Source organism: Metopolophium dirhodum, chromosome 8, assembly GCF_019925205.1.
Source record: "Metopolophium dirhodum isolate CAU chromosome 8, ASM1992520v1, whole genome shotgun sequence".
NCBI lineage: Eukaryota > Metazoa > Arthropoda > Insecta > Hemiptera > Aphididae > Metopolophium > Metopolophium dirhodum.
Window position 1 is genome coordinate 13,819,207 of NC_083567.1, and position 19,401 is coordinate 13,838,607.

At 28.1% G+C, this 19,401-nt stretch overlaps 2 protein-coding genes across 2 annotated transcripts; one reads left to right on the forward strand and one right to left on the reverse strand.

Annotated features, from left to right (window-relative positions):
* Nucleotides 1-2,063: 2,063 nt before the first annotated feature.
* On the reverse strand, nucleotides 2,064-3,430 carry LOC132950551 (major royal jelly protein 1-like). The gene has a single exon (XM_061022066.1). The coding sequence runs from the start codon at nucleotides 3,380-3,382 to the stop codon at nucleotides 2,204-2,206; it is 1,179 nt and encodes a 392-aa protein (XP_060878049.1). The 5' UTR covers nucleotides 3,383-3,430; the 3' UTR covers nucleotides 2,064-2,203.
* A 3,872-nt stretch (nucleotides 3,431-7,302) lies between these two features.
* LOC132950798 (gamma-aminobutyric acid type B receptor subunit 1) lies at nucleotides 7,303-17,789 on the forward strand. The gene is made up of 14 exons (XM_061022369.1): nucleotides 7,303-7,651; nucleotides 8,350-8,484; nucleotides 9,534-9,704; nucleotides 9,781-9,997; nucleotides 10,076-10,227; nucleotides 11,410-11,542; nucleotides 11,606-11,733; nucleotides 11,789-11,930; nucleotides 12,226-12,376; nucleotides 12,497-12,740; nucleotides 12,824-13,031; nucleotides 14,581-14,837; nucleotides 14,893-15,030; nucleotides 15,994-17,789. The coding sequence occupies exons 1-14, from the start codon at nucleotides 7,424-7,426 to the stop codon at nucleotides 16,252-16,254; spliced, it is 2,565 nt and encodes an 854-aa protein (XP_060878352.1). The 5' UTR covers nucleotides 7,303-7,423; the 3' UTR covers nucleotides 16,255-17,789.
* Nucleotides 17,790-19,401: the final 1,612 nt, after the last annotated feature.

The following is a 19,401-nucleotide window of genomic DNA, read 5'->3' on the forward strand; positions in this document are numbered from 1 at the left end:
TAAGAAATCATGGGTAAAAAGAATACCAATCCTGTTGGCCGTTTATTTTTCACTTTTAATAATGAAACAAATGAGTCCAAAATATGTACTGTTGAAGGATGTATAAAACCTATTTTACAAAATCACTCCTATTGAAATATTGCTCTTATTTTTATCAAAAATTAAAAAATCATATTAAGTATTTAACTAGGTATTTAAGTATAATAAAACTATTTATAATTATAACTTAAAGTCTGCTTTAAATCCGTTTTTAAAAATGTAGAAACCAGCATACAAAACCTAAATCAAAACCAAAATTTCCTAATATCGATATTGAAAAATTGAAACCGAAACCGAAATTTCCTAATACCGGTATTGGAAAGTTGAAACCGAAACCGAAATTTTGTAATACCGGTATTGAAAAATTGAAACCGAAATCGAAAAAATTAGAAACCGGTATCCAAAATCGAAACCGAAACCGAAATTTCGTAATACCGGTATTGAAAAATTGAAACCAAAATCGAAAAAATTAGAAACCGGTATCCAAAATCGAAACCGAAATCGAAATTTTTTCAATCGGTTTCAAGCCCTGAAATAAAGGTTGAGAAATACTGGCCTAGATGAACGGTTTAACTTAGTGTAGGTCTGTCTAATGATTGGGCCCGGCACAATAATGTTCAATGGGCCCCGTTACAAACTTACATGTTTTTTACCCGGGTAATTTTATCATAGCTATAACTAGAGTTCAATCTCATAAACATGGTATTTATATTATTTGATTGAATTATTGTGTGTTCAATTTATTTAAGGGCGTCGGAGCTAATGAGTTTATAGTACAAAAACATCTCTTACAAGAACTACTCTCACGCCCTGCTGAATAGTCAGATTTCGTTAATTTTTTTAATTTTTATATTTTTTTTAATTTTTTTATTTGAAAAAAGAGAACAGCTAGTTTGCAGGTTGGATTAAAGCCCGATTAATTAAAATTATAATTATTATTTAAAACATTTATATTTTAATAATGCACAATATTTGTTATTTATCAAACGTATTTTTCTAGTACTATTTAAAATAAAATGAAAATTCGGGCTTTGATCTGATCTAAAAAATGTTCTCATCTTTTAGATAAAAAAAAAAATTATAAAAATTCTACATATCAATGAAGTGTGGGACTTTTCCTTTGAAGTCATTTTTGTTGATATAATACACCGTATCAACCTCCCTTCCCCCTGAATAGATATCTGGCAGTAGATTAGTAGAAAGTATTATAATTAAGGTAGGTAACAACTAATATATAAAATACAATCTTCAAATTTGATAGAATTTCGGAATATTAGAAAAACCGGTACCGACACTTATAAAATAGTAAAATAAATAAAAACATTTTTAGTTAGTAGGTATATATAATACCTATATAATTACCTATATAATTCCGTCAATGGTATCTATTTATGTTATATTATGTTATAATGGTATCTATTTATGTTATATTATGTTATAACTTATAATCACTAAGTCATTGATTGAATAATAATATGTAGGTATATGCGTGGGTTTACCTATGTATATTATTCAATCAATGTCTGTTTACCTAGTCTACCTTTATACATATTATATCATCGTACTCACGTATTACCTACAGTAATAGTACCGACCACGGAGCTAAAAAGTCAATATACAATTTAAACTTGATAGGTGGTTTAAGCGAAAAACGCATAAATTAAAATATTATACAGTTTTTACTTTTTTGCAGGTACTTATTCTATTATTTATTCATTCCGGATCCGGAAATTGGAATTAGGATCATGTATATAGATATATAGATGCCTATTATATGGCTCGGCCATAGTAAACGACTCGTCTATTTGATTCTATTGGGTAGTTATATGTATAATATAATGTAGATAATATGAATTCTAGTTTTAAGAACAATAAAATTGTCTTGTTTAGTTATGTGCTTCTTTAATTGGCTGTATATTATAATATTATCTACCTATCTAATTAATTTGATTAGTTCCTACCTATTTAATAATTGTGGGATGTAACATCACAGAATAGATTAAATTGGTAACATTACAAATATATGAATTTAAATTATTATACATTTATTTAACAGTCGATAATAACGCCACTTTAACATTTTACATAACACTTTACAACTCGTACTTATGATTATCCTATATAGTTGTTATATTTATAAATCTGTTTTTGGTGTGTTACATTTTTACAATACAATTTGCAATAATATAATTAAAGTTAAAATACAAATAGAAGAAGCAGTTTTGGTATCGACAGAGTTATGGTTAATGGGGAGAGTGTCGTTTACAGACATTTGTACATTTTGAAGTGCGAAGGCTGTTGTACCACAAAACCTTTTAAATATTCTAATATTCATCCTTTTCGAACTTGATCCATCTAAGAAATCACTGAATGCTGAAGAGATGATCCACAAATATCCGTTTGAATCAAACGCAAAACTTGAAATCCAATCAAGTCTCACTTCTTGTATGTACAAATCTTTGACGTCGAAATTGTTTTTTAATGTGTTCCAGGCGATTACTTTCCTGGTCATGCCTAAATACAGGTTCCCAGTCGTATCCATGATCATAGCAGTCGATACGTCTGTTTTCAGTCCATGGTTGTTAACGTAATGACTTATGTCATTGAGGAACGGCGCATTGAATACGCTCAACGGAATTGTGAATAGACTGTCCATTTCTATGGTGGTGAAGTACAACATATTATCGATCGGAGATATCGTTAAAATTGCTTCGTTGTAATCCTTAACGCTGGACAATATTTTACAGTGAAATTTTTGAAAATATCCAAGATCATAGTTATAAACAATAAACCCAGAATTTGGACCTATATCAGCTATTACAGCGGTGAGTGATTTCAAGTCAATCGAAATACCACTGAGTACGCTTTGGATTGTATACATACTGCTCGGTATCACCGCCGATCGTATTATTCTGCCCGTACCGATGTCCAGTATAAGCAATTTTGGATTGCAAGTGTAATTAGGTTTTTCTAGATCGTAAACCATGCCCACGTCCAACACCCACAAGTGACCTAAATGATCTATTTCGATGTCCTTGACGTTTTGCATCCCAATACAGTTTCCTACAATCTGAATATTTATCGTCGGAAATGGTTGTATAGTACCTCTGTAACTTTTGCACAATGTGGCAGGCACCCCTGGCTTAAACCTGGGTATGGACATGTACAACGTGTTGTTCCAAATTTTCATTCTGTGCACAAGATTGTTTTCTGGAATATAGGAATGTTCCGTATCTTGGCGATTTTCATGATTTGACAAATCTATTTTGTCCCACTGGTATACCACGTTTAGCTCACATAAACAAACACTTAAATAAATATTGATCACTAGATATGTTATCATTTTGGTTTAAAAGTGATCGCACGACTGAAGAACTTATATTACCTAGCTAACCAAATATGTATACAAGCGTCAGAAATTTTAACAAACTGTTGTAATTACATTCATTTATATTATTTATTATTCTCGTATAATATATTTAACAGTAATCTGCATATTTAGTTTTAGAAACTAAAAACACAATCACTTCAAATAATGGTCAAGTAATTCAATGCCACATTCTCGAGTGGCATGTTAAAAAAATTACTATTGTCAGTAGATTCACGAGTATTTGCACAATAATACAACAGTGATTTTACTACCATAAATGGACATTGGACGTAGCACTTGTACTGTAATCATGTTAAATTAAAAATAAATATAATAATTATAATAATAATTAAAAAATTATAGTAAGTAAGTACAGAATAATCGAAAATATTTCCAAATTTTAAAATATATCTTATAAGCTATATCTTAAAATTATAATGACAAGCACTACCTATATTATTATGATCTAAAACAATTTATTTGTTAAATTCAAATATTTTAGAAATATATTTTTCTTTCTTTATATTATTACCAACCAATGACTTTAACATCAAAAATAAAATAAATCAACTCTGAAAAACAATTTCTAAAAAATTCTCAATTTTTCAATGATAAAAAACTAAACGAAATACTTATTATTTAAAATTGAAGCCCATAAACATTGTTAATAGAAGACGGTACCCACTCACTTGTTAGACTAACATAGCAAAATTACGTTTAGCAGTTCACAATTAATTTCATTAGTTTTAATATTGCGCGGTCCATCAACAGATTATTATATAATTTAAAGTTAACAAAATTATCTCTGTTTTATAAAAGGATTTTTTTCAATACTTGTGATATTTAATGTTTGTAAGTTATAACAAAAATTATAAATTAAATTAAAATATATATATATATTTATATATATATATACTCTTTATAAATAGCTATACAATTTTATCATTTTAAATTGTGTGTGTTTATTGTAATTGAAATTGAAATGGATATAAGGAATATATTATATACATACATGTTGACGCGTTCGCTTTTTAAAATTACATTTTTTATACGATTTCTTTAATTTTGGTTAAGGCGAATCACAACTATATTTAATAAACATAGTTAAATCGTGTCCAATCACTGGTGATCTAAAAAACGGTTGAAAATTTGCATGTATAGAGTGTACATATTGTTTTAGTAAAACATCGAAGGTAACCTGTGAACGCATACTCGAATATAGGTTAGTATAGGTACATAAATTAGTTGTATTGTCTTGCGAGATTGAAGATTCCTACCTATAGCAAAAGCGTATAATATTATGCCATACAAGCAAACGTCATGCTCTGCAGTTATACTCAGCTCGGTTATTAGGACGTGTGCATAATAATTGGAGTTTGAAAAATAAACGAATAATGTCGTTCTGTCGTACGGCAATACTTACCTAAAGTGGCGTAACTGGATAAAATCTAGGGGGGCAAAAAAATTTAACCTCCCGTTCGGCCGTTCCTGTAGTCATTATCGCGATTTCAAGATAATAACGAGTTCACAAATCACGGATAATAGTCACGAATAATGAGATTATTGCAATAACAGTAACACTGACAATACCTACATCAACATAATATTATTCAACAAGAGAAATCTAAAATAAATATAAACTTTTATAAAGTAATTTGAGGAAAAAAATATTTTAATATTATAATAATATTATGTTAACAGTCTTGTTAAGAATACTTTTTAAATGTCGATTATTTGGAGGGGCAAAATGATACATTTTCCCCCACAAACATTTCTGGGGGGGGAGTGCCCCTCCGCAATTACGCCACTGCTTACCTATATACATTAAATACTATACGAGATTGTATGTAGGTACCTACCTGGCTACCAATTTTATATTGTTGATGCAGTCATCTCTGTAAATTATTTACATTATTTAAGCTATTTATACCAAGAATATCAGCTATTCGCAATATTATAATATTATACGATACACTTGGTATTGGCTTATACGTTTATAACAGCATAATAATTAACAGATATAATATGATATTAAAATAATATACTATAACTATTATAAAATATTACACTAAAAATATTAAACTATACAACAGAGCAAGTTCATTGGTTTATTCTTTCTATTCATTTGCAAGCTTGCTGTTGTAGTCTGTGGGTTTGCCAGCACAATAATATAGTATCTAATGGTATACAATAATACCCATATAATAATATAATTATGATCTATACGAATATTGTCCACTCAATATTTTTGAATACATAGGTAGTCTTTTTTGACAGTCTGAGTGGTTAACAGACAAAGGTGGGTTTGTTTTCACGAGTGTATATATTGTGTATTCTTAAGTCTGTGTGTTTTACCTTTAAAATGTTTTTCTCGGGTACATTGTTATTTCTTTTGCAATTTCTTTAAGATGGATAATATTATATTTACATCAATTGGTCAAATGTGTCAGAAATATGTCCTTGTGATGTATTCCCTCTAATTATTGTTTATGAAAACTACCTAGCTCTATTCACTTTCAAACAGAGTTATATTATTTTCATTTTACCAACGGATAACGATTAGTGTTTGAAACATGTTGGTTATTCATTTTAACATTAACTATTATAAAATTATTCAAGTCACTTTTTTAAATATTGACTAATGATTTTATGTGTTCACATAGTTATTCAACTATAACATAATATATATTGTGTAAAATACTATGAGTTAAAACTTAGAATACAAGGTATAAAGAATAACCAGATAAATAAAATAACTTTTAAAAATATTTCTTTTACATACAATTAATAGACGCTCCAATACGCTTGAGTTACCAGTATTTTTTATTTGAATTGTTTTATGCTGAAAATAAAAAGTTTTAAACTTTACTCAATTGTTTTTCAAAAAATTGATAATTGCCAATGTCTAAATCAATTTTTTAGATAAATGTTGATGGTAAAAATGTTTATTTAAGTCATGTAGTTTATTTTTTACAATTTTCTATCTCAATATTTTTTTGGAGTAAATTAACTTGAAACGTAATAAATTTACAGGCATAAGTAAATTATCTAATTATTATCCATATAATTTTCATAATTTTTTTTTACGTTTAACTAGTATCAATTTTTCATTTTTCGTTTGTCAGGTATTTCTGTTACACCATGTATAGTGTATACTATTTCACATATTATAATTTAATAAATTGTAGGTGTCTGTCACTTCAAAGTTCAGTATTCACAAAATATAAATTTCAATATGGGTTACAAAACTTAAATTATTCTTCTCGATATTTTGATATCAATATATAAAGCTTAATACAACATACAGTATTAACATTATATAGACAAGTAATGACTAAAGTGGGCATAGACAGTAAACAAAATATATAAGTGAACAATTCTCGTATGAAAATAATTATTGAAGAAGCTATGCATACCTGCATTTTTTACTTTTAATTTATATTCTAAATTTCATATTACATTCATATAGCAAGTATAATACAAAATATGTGGAGAAATATTTTCCGGAAACATATTGTTTATTAATAATGATCAATTATAGACGAATAGTTAATGAATATAATAAATTCACGCTATTATTGTTTTACATCATACATAGATATCTATGGAAGTTAAAATGCCTCATGATTAGATTATGGAATTTGACATTATAACCGTTATGTTGTTTGCATTTAATAACTTATCATACACATTTGCATGTCCTATCGCAATGTTGAAATTATTAATCTTTACCTACTTACATTTACAATCATAGTTGGTCCAAACGATCAGTTAGCATAAGAAGTAAATAGCGAAAATTATTTCTTCCATTTTACCACATGTTAGGGGTGACAGCATGGAGACCAGCGCTCCACGGACCTTGCGAAAATCAATACCAAAGTCCTTACCCCGGTAAAATCCACTGACACGGAGTGGGACATCTGACCGAGCTCGACGTCATGGCTTGTACATTTTAATATTATACCAACGTTATGTAGACAAATCGGTATCGTCTCTGTTTGTCCCGTCGGCTAAATGATTCGATTTGCGGTTATCGTGTTCGTGCTGTTAATTGATGTTCCGTTTTCAATACAAGAGGACGATAAGGTGTTACACATCGGAGGTATATTCCCGATCGGTGGCAAAGGCGGATGGCAAGGAGGTCAAGCTTGTGAGCCTGCGGTTAGGCTAGCCTTGGAAGATGTGAACAAGAATAGCGTTCTGTCCGGATATCAACTGAAATTGCATTGGAATGATAGCGAAGTAAGACGTACACCTACCAAGTATTTTATATTAGGATCTAAGACTGCTACAGTTATCAATAGAATACATTTAATTTATGGTTTTTACTGATGCCCATCTACTACAAGAATAATAAAAATAAGATTAAACATTTTGCTTTTAGAATTAATCTTAAATTTATTGTTTGATTATTATTTATTAAAAATTTGAGTTTATAATTTTAATTAATTTTTTTTTGTATCATAACTTCTAATAATAAGTACTTATTTAAAATAAATGTAGAAAATAAATTCGTTTTCTAATAAACTATTATAGGCAACAAATTATATATTCTAGCGGTTTTAGTGAAAAGATCAACAAAATACACGCTTAATACAAACATACAATACCTATTATATTATATTTAGAACTAAAGATTTAAAGTTTTACTTCTTACTAGTTCTTTGTTTATACCATCACTGTAGGTATGTATAAAATTCAAACAATTGCCGTAATTTTTTTTTATAAGTTTATTAAATAGTATTAATTAGTATTTCAAGTCAAACATTTTGTTTTCTGTTGCTGTTAGAGTTAAATGAACTTTTTTTTATTATTCTCAATTTAACTTTGAATTTATAAACCAAACGTTTTCTTAAATTGTTTCATTTGTAATGTTAGTCGTATATATGCCTAACATAAAAAAAAAAAATAAAAAAAATTGTAATTTGTTTATTTAACAGTGTGATCCAGGACTTGGTGCATCGGTTATGTATGATCTGCTGTATAACAAACCTCAAAAACTTATGTTATTAGCAGGATGCAGTACTGTATGTACAACTGTTGCCGAAGCGGCAAAAATGTGGAATTTAGTTGTTGTAAGTAAAAACAAAAATAATTTTTTTTTAACTGAGTGACAACACGATAAATTTAGTTATTGCATTATTGCGTCTTAACAGTTAAATACCTAAATACGAAATAATCATTATTGCCTAAAGTTAAATAATTATATATACGCGTATATATCTTGTAAGTTTTGAAATGAAAAACAATGTTGTAGATCCAACATGCATACATCAACATATTTTTATGCATATGTATAAATATTTTTTATATTTTACATTTACGCATTAATACAGTGGATTATGGAGGAGGTTAAGGAGCTCTAGCCACTTACACTAAAACAATGGAAACAAAGTGCCTAAAGTTTTCATAGTACATATCAATTATAATATAACCATAGTATATTATCTATGTTTGATATCGAAAAATAAAATTTAATATTAATAACACGGTAATAATAATTTAAATTTATTGGTTGAGTGTGAACAATACTTACAAATAAAAATGTAATATAAAAATAGTGTGACAAAGAGCAACATCTTTTTAGAGAAACATTTTTTATTACCTAGGTAGCTATTATTAAAGTAAAACCATAATTTAATTTATCGTAATTTACAAATAATTCTGAAAGTCATGTAACAAGTTTTTAAATAGTTCACTCAATATATTCTATAGGTACCTATAATAAACTAAATGTGGTCGTAAATTATAACAATTATCTTTATGACGCATGATTTTAAGTTAGAATCCCGCGTAAATTAACGCGTTGTTAATTATAGGTTTTCGTTGTACAATCAAACTTGGTTAACTCGAGTTTTTTGGCCGGTCTCTTCAACTTTGAGTTAACCAATACCAACTGTAATAATTGTATAGTAATTAAAAAAAAACCAAAATTCAGAAAATATGTAAATTAAAAAAATAATATTTTGTAAGCCCCTTATGACGTTATTACGACATATATTGCACTTTTTTTTAAATACCTGCGTACAAACAATGTTTTTCTTAAATTGTTTTCATTATGTTGTATCTATTATGTTGAGTGGTATAAATATTCATTATTTTTACAATAATATTTTTTTTTCAGTTATGTTATGGTGCCAGTTCACCAGCATTGTCAGACCGAAATCGTTTTCCCACACTGTTTAGAACGCATCCATCAGCCACCGTTCATAGTCCAACTAGAATCACATTGATGAAAAAGTTCGAATGGTATAGAATTGCGATTCTTCAGCAAACTGAAGAAGTTTTTATTTCTGTGAGTATTTTTAAAAATATACCTGTAATTAGTATATATTGGATATTTGAATTCAAAATTAAAATGTTATTTGCAGACAGTGGAGGATATCGAGACTCGATGCAAACAAAATGGCATTGAAATAATTACCAGACAAAGTTTTGTTAGTGATCCAGGTGATGCTGTTAAAAACTTGCGCAGACAAGACGCCAGGATCATTGTTGGTTTATTTTACGTTGTTGCTGCCAGAAAAGTATTATGTGAGATGTACAAACAGCAGTTATATGGAAAAGCCTACGTGTGGTTTTTTATTGGTATGCGCTTTGAATCATTTTAAATTACATTGCTCATAAGATATGCTATTTAAATATGCGTGCATAAATAATATGTAGGGTGGTACGAAGACAATTGGTTTGAAGTCAACTTGGAAAAAGAAGGAATTGAATGTACGAAAAAAGAAATGAGAATTGCAGCTGAAGGTCACATCACCACTGAAGCTCTTATGTGGAATCAAAACATTAACCAAAAGACTATTTCCGGCATGGTAGTATTTTTTTAATAATTCTTGTTCCAATATAATATTTAAAATGTATTTATTCATAAGTGAATGCATACTATGAATTACATTATAAATATTCTAAAAGTGAATGTATAAGATTGAATATATTAATCAGCTGCAGATTAACTAAGACAAAATAATATACTAGGTAGGTATGTCTTATGGATCATTGATATCAGTTTAACGTTTGGATATGTATTTACATAAAAAAAAATTTATTTTTGATCTAATCTGTTCAAAAAATTTGCAGTTTAAAAAATCTAAACAAGATATTTAACTAATTTACTAGTATAACATGAATTTACTGACCTACTGAATAAAACTAATCATATAATATTAATATTATCTATATGACTATAAATGGCAATGTTGGGCACTCGCGTGCGCTGTTGTCCACAGCTGTGATAGACTTTATCGTATTCATGGTTATGAAATTTGGTACATAGGTAATCATATACCTGAGGATATGCACTTCGATGCAAATTTTTTAAGAGGGCCTCACACAGGGATTAGTTGTTGGCCTACAAAAAATGAATTTAAATTTATATTTTTTTTTATTATACATGATTGTTATTGGTTGCAGGAAATAAAATAGTTATTATAATTGGATATTATTTTTGTATTTTATATTTGGTCGAAACTACCCAATAGCCAATTATAAAAATATGTCTTAAAAATATGTGTAGCTTACATATTTTAACGGAGCTTAAAATAGGACAAATCCACTGACGTTATTATGCATTTGTCGCGGGCAGGATCAGCTATCATTAATAAATATATTTAACTACTATATAAAATTATAGACATACAACGGATAAATCTTATGCAAAATTTTCGATCCACAGTTTTTGACCGATTTTCATAAAATGTTCGTCAAAAGATTCAGCAAGAAAATTGTTATTATGATAATTCTATACGCCTGTAATTTATATTTAGTTAGTTCAACCTAAATAACTGTGTCTAAAATCTATGGAGTTTCCATTTGACAGAGTTCAAGAAGGGGTGAATCCATTCAATTTGTCACAGGCAATGCCGTGCAGGATCTGCTTATATTCAAATGTATAATCTTGTTTTTAATAAAATCCACAAAAACAGCTCGAACTTCTTATACATAATACATGTTGAAAGTAATAAACACAATAATATTATCTTCTATTATTATTTTAGACTTCTGAAGACTTTCGTAAAAGGCTCGAAAATGTTTTAAGATCGGGAGGTTATGCAATTGATCGACACCGTTATCCCGAAGGTTACCAAGAAGCACCTTTAGCATACGACGCTGTCTGGGCTGTAGCGTTGGGTATTAAACAGATTTAAGTAATTATTCCGATTAAATACTAAAATATTTATTTTGATACAATAGCTTTTAATAAAACTATGGGTATCCTGGAAAAACAAGGAAAATCAATCACCAGTTTTAACTACAACAATAAAGAAATCGCCGACCACATTTATTCGGCTATAAATTCAACCCAGTTTCTCGGGATATCAGTGAGTTTTTAAATAGGAAAATAATAAAAAATGTATAATTAAAATACAATTTTAGGGTTACGTAGCTTTTAGTTCACAAGGTGATCGTATAGCATTAACGCAGATTGAACAAGTTATTGAAGGAAAATACGTTAAGCTTGGTTACTATGATACACAGTCTGATAACTTAACATGGTTCGATAAAGAGAAATGGATTGGTTAGTATTATATTAATTGTACTTATTCTTTATTTAGGAAAAATTTAATTCGTTTTCCATGTTGGTCCATTTAAACAATTTTGAATATACATATAATATTATATTGCCAATAAAATTAAATTGTATTGGTACTATTGTATGCATACTTCAGTAAGATTTTTAATTTTCAAACATTTAACGAACTTTTTTTAATACGTTGTTATAACTATATATTTATATATTATACTATCTATTTATAGTTACTCGTGTTATACATGTAAGAATGTACATATATAATATTATATATTTCAAATAGGTGGAAAAGTTCCGCAAGACAGAACTGTGATTCGCCGTGTATTGCGCACGTTATCGATACCATTACTGATATGTATGTGGGTAATTACAACTATCGGAATACTTGGAGCAGTTAGTCTTATTGTATTTAATGTCCTCAATCATCACAGAAGGTATGTACCGAACGAAAATCGTGGGCCAAAGTCTATAAAACTTAATGTTGTCTATATATACCTATATTGAGTACCAATCATGTTAATATTAATTACTACTTATTGATGACGTCTCCTCAGAGTTATCGCTCAATCATATCCGGCTTGCAACACAATTATGTTGTCCGGCTGTGTATTGAGCTTGAGCAGTATTTATTTATTTGGCTTGGACGGTCAGATTATATCACCGGCGGTTTTCCCAAACATATGCCAGATAAAAACTTGGGTGTTGTCAATTGGATTTACTTTGGGTTATGGAGCTATGTATAGTAAGGTGTGGAGAGTGCACAGACTGCATACGAGTCAAAAGAAAAACGCAATTAGGGTAAAGTAATTAATAATATAAAGTTGTTGTAGTTTTTTTTTTCATTCTCATTATAATTATTTTACAATAATTTATCACTCTAGAAAGCTTTGCAGCCATGGAAAATGTATTCTATTGTGATATTTTTACTGGCCGTCGATGTTGCGATTCTATTCTTATGGCAATGTATGGATCCATTGAAGCGCGATATACAAGTATTTCCTATGGAAAATCCTTTAAATAGCAACGATGACATAAAAATAAGACCAGAACTTGAGCATTGCAAGAGTGAAAATCACAACTTTTGGCTCAGTAAGTTTTAAGTCTACATTGAAACTAACATTTTATAATATGATTGTATGATTATTTATTAAACGTTTACAATATAATATATGACTCATAGGCCTCTGAGTCAGGTATGGCTAAAATGTGATCACCTACCCCCTTGTCATAATTACACAAGAAAAAAATTATAGACATTTTCACTACAGACTTTTAAGTGGACGCTTTTGTTGGTGACTGGAAAATGAAAACAATCAGTTTTCATTATTTCACACATACAAAATTCATCAATATTGATTTAAAATTTTAATCAAATGTAATCTAATAAAACAATTTATTCAAAAACGTTCAAAAACGTTCAAAATATAATATATAAGATAAAAAATTATCAATTAACATTAATATTTATTTATTGTTATAAATTATTCATGGGAAATCGACTTTAAGGCAATTAGTTTATGGGATGTAACCCCGTACCACTCAACTCCGCTCAACTAAACTTTAAATACTTATAACACATTAACTACTCGCATTAAATTCAAATTTTATGTATCGAAATACTTAGAAAAATATTCTGCTTTGGAATATGAAATTAAAACTATGTTATCATTAAAATAATTTAAAAATTAAAAAATATTTTAAAATATATTTTTTTAATAACAAAGTTGTGTTGTTTTGACTTGAAGTTATATAAAAAATATTTTCTTAAACAATTATACTTTTTGAAATAATGAGTGTTCAATTTTAAATGAATCGTCCTGTAAAGTCTTTCGGGTAAACACAAACGTTTAAAAACTAAAAGGGTTATACCTACTTTTAGTCATATCTTCATAAGTTACCAACCCACCCACATATAAAAAAATCTCAGGTGGGGCTAAAGCCCAATCAGCCCTACCCGTGCGCACGCCTATGATACGACTCTATAGTTTAAGAAATCGATAAGTAAATACCTACCTATGATTGTAATTCTTATATATTTGTTATAATAGTTTTGTACATAATGATTGTGATGGATGACAATATAGTATTGGCGTTCCCGTGTAAAATATTAAGTATTGAGAAAGGAATTAAATGGCATATCTTAAAATAACTTTATTAATTATTAGTACCTAACCATTGTCAGACATTAAATGAGAAGAATGAAGATCAATAAAATCTTTAAGTATTTTCGTAACTAGACGAAAAGTTGTATCGATAGATCCGTTGAGTTTTTCTTTCTGTGTTTAGTCGCTAGTTTGTGGAGTAGCTTTAAGTGCTTTTAGAGCATAAATGATTAAAAAGAGTACCTACATTAATGTGTGAAGTTAAGTAATAAATTATTATTTTATTGTAATTTATTGTGATTCACATTGTTTGTGTCTCATTATGTATATTACTAAAATACTAATATTTTGGTTAAAAGTTAAAATTATATTCTTAAAATACCATTTGGATTATCATGGGTTTTTTAAATGTGTTAACCGAACCTGTTTCATTAATCTTAATCAATGATCAACGACCATTCATTATTTTAAAGTAATGTTTCATACAATAAATGAAAACACCAATATTTTTATTTCACTATGATTTTTTTTTTTAGGTTTAACATTAAGCTACAAAGGGTTGCTTTTGCTGTTCGGACTTTTTGTCTCGTATGAAACCAGAAGTGTCAAACTAAGACAGATAAACGATTCACGGTACGTCGGAATGTCAATTTACAATGTGGTCGTTACTTGCTTGATAACTACACCCGTGATTATGGTGACAGCATCACAGCAAGATGCTAGTTTCGCTTTTGTAGCGTTATCTGTTATTTTCTGTTGCTTCCTTTCCATGGCCCTGATATTCGTACCAAAAGTAAGAAAAAATGGACATTGAACTGTGGCAGATGAATAAAATACGTACATTTTAGGTGATCGAAGTGATTCGGGATCCCCACGACAAACCAGAATCTAAATACAATCCCGATGCTGGAATGTCAAAAGAAGACGAAGATAAGTACAAGAGACTTATCGATGAAAATAAACAACTTGCTGCTAAAATAAAAGAGGTATACTGATAATCAACATAATATAGATTTTAATTCAGTGATCGCTACAAACAATCTTTACACATTTTAAAACTAGGGCAAAGTGCTTAATTTATTATAATGAGATTTTTTATTTATATAATTGAATATTGTTGACGAATATAATTTCAAAAATTATTTTAAGTTAACATGTTATGTGTTGTACACCTATAGATAGGTACATTAATATAATTAATGTTATTAGATATTTAGATCTATTAGAGCTTTTAGCTGGATATTGTTAGTAAAATTAATAAATAAATATAAAGCATACTACCTAATGCATATAGGTAATAAATTAATAAAACTATTTAATGACCTAGAAACATATTTTCAAGTAAATACTAGATTTTAAACAAATACTCAAATACTGTTGGCGTATTGCAAAACCTTAGTGTGATAATTTTTTTTTGATTTACGACCAAAAAAAAAAAAACCTATCCTGCAATAAACATATAGGTACAAATATTTTTTAAACTGTTAATTAAACAGATTATTTTCGTATTTTGAACATTATATAATATAGTTTTATATTTCTTTTTTGAAATTAGTTTTTTTTTTTTTTTATTGGGTAACCCTCGGCAACATAGGCCATTGGGTGTGGGGGAGGGCACTGTAGGTTTTTAAATTGGGTAGGTTGGTGCACGTGTGTGTTGTGTTTTGGCAGAATTTCTAATGGGACACCCAAAGGTTTCTGCCGTGCCACGGGTGGGGGGGATGGCGGCACTTGTTCTCCGGACACCGTGACTTGCCCGAAGAAAAATGCCACCCGCGGCCAAGGTATCGAACTTGGATCGGCTGCGTCGCAGCCGACGCCTTAGTCCACTCGGCTACTCCGTCCCCCAAAATTAGTTTTAAATATACCAATTGATCCTAATTAAATGGGAGGGCCATTAAATTATTGTAATCACTTTTGGTAATTAGTGTTATTTTTTTGTTTTTCAGAAAGAGGAGCGTTTAAAACAACTAAAGTCTGACCTATTCAGTTTAAGGGGCGATACTGATAAGACTGAACTAAAATGGAACGATGAGTCGCAGTTAACCGAACACTCGTTCTTATCGCAGTCGGTAAATAAAGATACTTTAATTGTAGCTGATTTCATAACTGGCGAAGGTACATCGGACTCAGCGTTCATTGCTGGTACGGCCACTTCTTATTCTAGAGCTAGTGCTTCAGATATGGAATTCTCTGAGTCTTACTTGTGAATTCTTAGACATTATATTTACAATAATATGCTTGAAAACAATCGACCAACAAACAATTTAATCATTTTACTTCATACAGGGTGACTAAAAAAGCTGTTTCTTCGAAAAATAATTTTTAAAATCTTTAGATAAAAGATAATAATATAATAACGATACAATCATCATAGTTAACGAAATGGTACTTAATATACTATATAATAATATAGGTATGCATATTATAGTAGGTATGAGAAAAACAATTTTCAATATTATTTACGTTTTACATAAAAAGTGAATTTTAAATTACATATAAAATACATTCAATTGACATGATACGTTTATTATATTTAATTTTAATTCCAGTACACTAAGGCCAGTAGAATTCATTCAAAAATAGAGTTTAATGAAGTCAATATTTGCAGATTAACGATTTGGCGTAAAATAGTTTTTGAAGATCACTTTATATTTATGTTTTAAACTTGAGTTCAACGGAAACCCTTTTAACGAAACTTTGTTTCAACATCATTGATGATTATTGTTTGATCACAATGAATCATTGATTCTTGTATACGATTTGCACCGTTACTGCGTAAGTTGTATTTCAGAATATTAAAATACAAATTAATTATTATACTTTTTTTCACAATATCCTTTATGAGATTTAAATGTTGTACGGGGATTTTTTTTTATTCTTATTATACATTTTTACTTTCTATATTATCTTATATCATTTGAATATTTCAACGGTTCAATAATATCTATAGGTTTAAGTTACTTACCTTTACACGATTATATTAGGTATAGATATTGTAGGTACTTATTTTTAGAAAACTAATGAGAAATTGTCATCAAATTAAATACATTTTCTTTTTACAATTGTACATGTGTTTCAACTACAAACAAAAAAAAATATTGGGTTTCTACATTACTTAAATCTTTGAAGTGGTTGTACTAGGTTTACATTGAACGCAAATGAAAAGTTATTCATTCTTAACTTAGCAAATTTTCTACAAATATTACACACATTATACCTAATATTAAAATTTAAACCGTAAATAATATACTTTATCATTGTAAAAATAAAATATAAATCAGCTTACAAACCATCAAAACTATTTTTGTTCATTTTATGAACAGTATATACTAAATATATACTAAATACATATTATTTTTTATTATAATTGAGTTGTACCTATGTTTACATTTTAAAGAACAAATATTGATGAATTGTTGTGCATTTATATAATTATTTGATTCAAATTCACCATAAATCATTCGGCATTGAATTTTTACTGATATAAATTAAATCATATTTATCACATTGTGTGTTAATTATGCAAAACATATCGGATTACTTTCATAAAATGTTACCATGTTAAAATTAAACGGTTTGTTGTCCACTAGATATTATAACAATATATGAATAATAATCATTTTTTCTGTAAAAAAAAAAAATACTTTGTTACAAATATTAGTCAACTGTAGTATTGAAATGTGATTATTAAAAAAAAAAAAAAAAATCAAATCTTACAAAAACTACGGGTTTATTATTTTGTTTTTAAAACTACTGTTTTGCGTAGCTATCAAGAATTGACGAGAACAGTCAAATGTAACCTACAGAATGAGGAGCAGGACACCATCGTTAACGCATTAATTGACTCTACAATTAGACGAAAACGAATTTTACATAATTAAAATAAACACCATCTGTTGTAAAAGTTAATACATTTTGGTTCATGATATTTTGTTTTCATTTAAATTTTTTTCTTGATTATTAAATGGAGAACATCCTAAATGTATTTAGAGGGATATATGTACCGTGTTAAGTGTTATTCATTAGATGTTTTGTTTTTTGATAAATGAGAATTTTCTAATCGGATGGTGTGATTTTTTTTAACAGACTGGTTGTACTTTTTTTGACAATGTATGCATATTGAGTAAGTCTCAGTGATGTAGAAATGGTAGAATAAGGTAAACAGCTGTTGTTGGTGATAATAATAATATCACCATTTATTAATTATTATTTTAATTTCTACGTAAGTATGGTACTTATATAATACAAATTCTACGTTAAAACATTCCTATTAATTATTTATAGTATAACGTATAATATGTTAAGTTTTTCTCTTATCGTAATAAAGCTATCTTTTTTTTTCTTTTATAAAAATCGTATTTAATAATTTTTTTTTAATTTTTTGAAAACACATTTAATTATTTAGATCAATAGCCACTCAATGTTTGAAGATAATTGTAAAACATTTATAATAATAGACACTGAATTAATTATCGCAATACATTAGTTATCCTATCATTTCCTACATCATTCAAACGTAATGTTTGTATTATTATTTTTTTTTTTAACCATTTGTGATTTTACATTAATGATGTGTTGAAGGAGTGAATCTAAGTTTCAGCCATCGAAAGGTAAGTATCCAACCGAAAAAGTATAGATACTTGTATATTACAGTCTTAAATTTTTCATTTCTAAAGCCTTTTTTTAAAAAATAATTAGCATAACCATCCATGGTTCTACTATGCACTACCTAAAAATTAAAGTCTTTCAATGGCTTATTGAGGTATACAAAATTCTAAATAATCTATTCAAAATAATATGTAAAATAATTATAATATTTATTATTTATATAATTTATATATAAATAATGTAGAACTTCTTAGTATATTAAATGAAGTCATGTCACCGATCGTAATTTAATCTTCACTTTATATATCCTGCAAGGTACGTATAATATAGTTGCTTTCTATTGCTATATATCAAATTTTATTTTATCTTTGTATATTTTAGTTTCCGTAAACAATTTTTTTATTAAGTTTTCAATTTTCCCTATTCTTTATGTACGGTTTCAAACAATCAAGAGAGTTATTTCCACAAACTAGGTAGTCAATAAAATTATAGTCTAAAAAAAAATGTGATTGAACAAAAAAACAAGTAAGTATATAGGTAATATGTAAATGTAAAATATTGAATTGCCCGTAAAGCTGAAGCTGTAATTTATCAATATGATATTAAAGTCACTGATATATTTTTAAATATATAATATTAATTTTGTAAATTAGGCTACAATTAATCAACAAAATAAATAAATAAAAAATATGTTACGATTGCATATTATTATATAGGACTATAAATGAATAAATTACAGATCAATA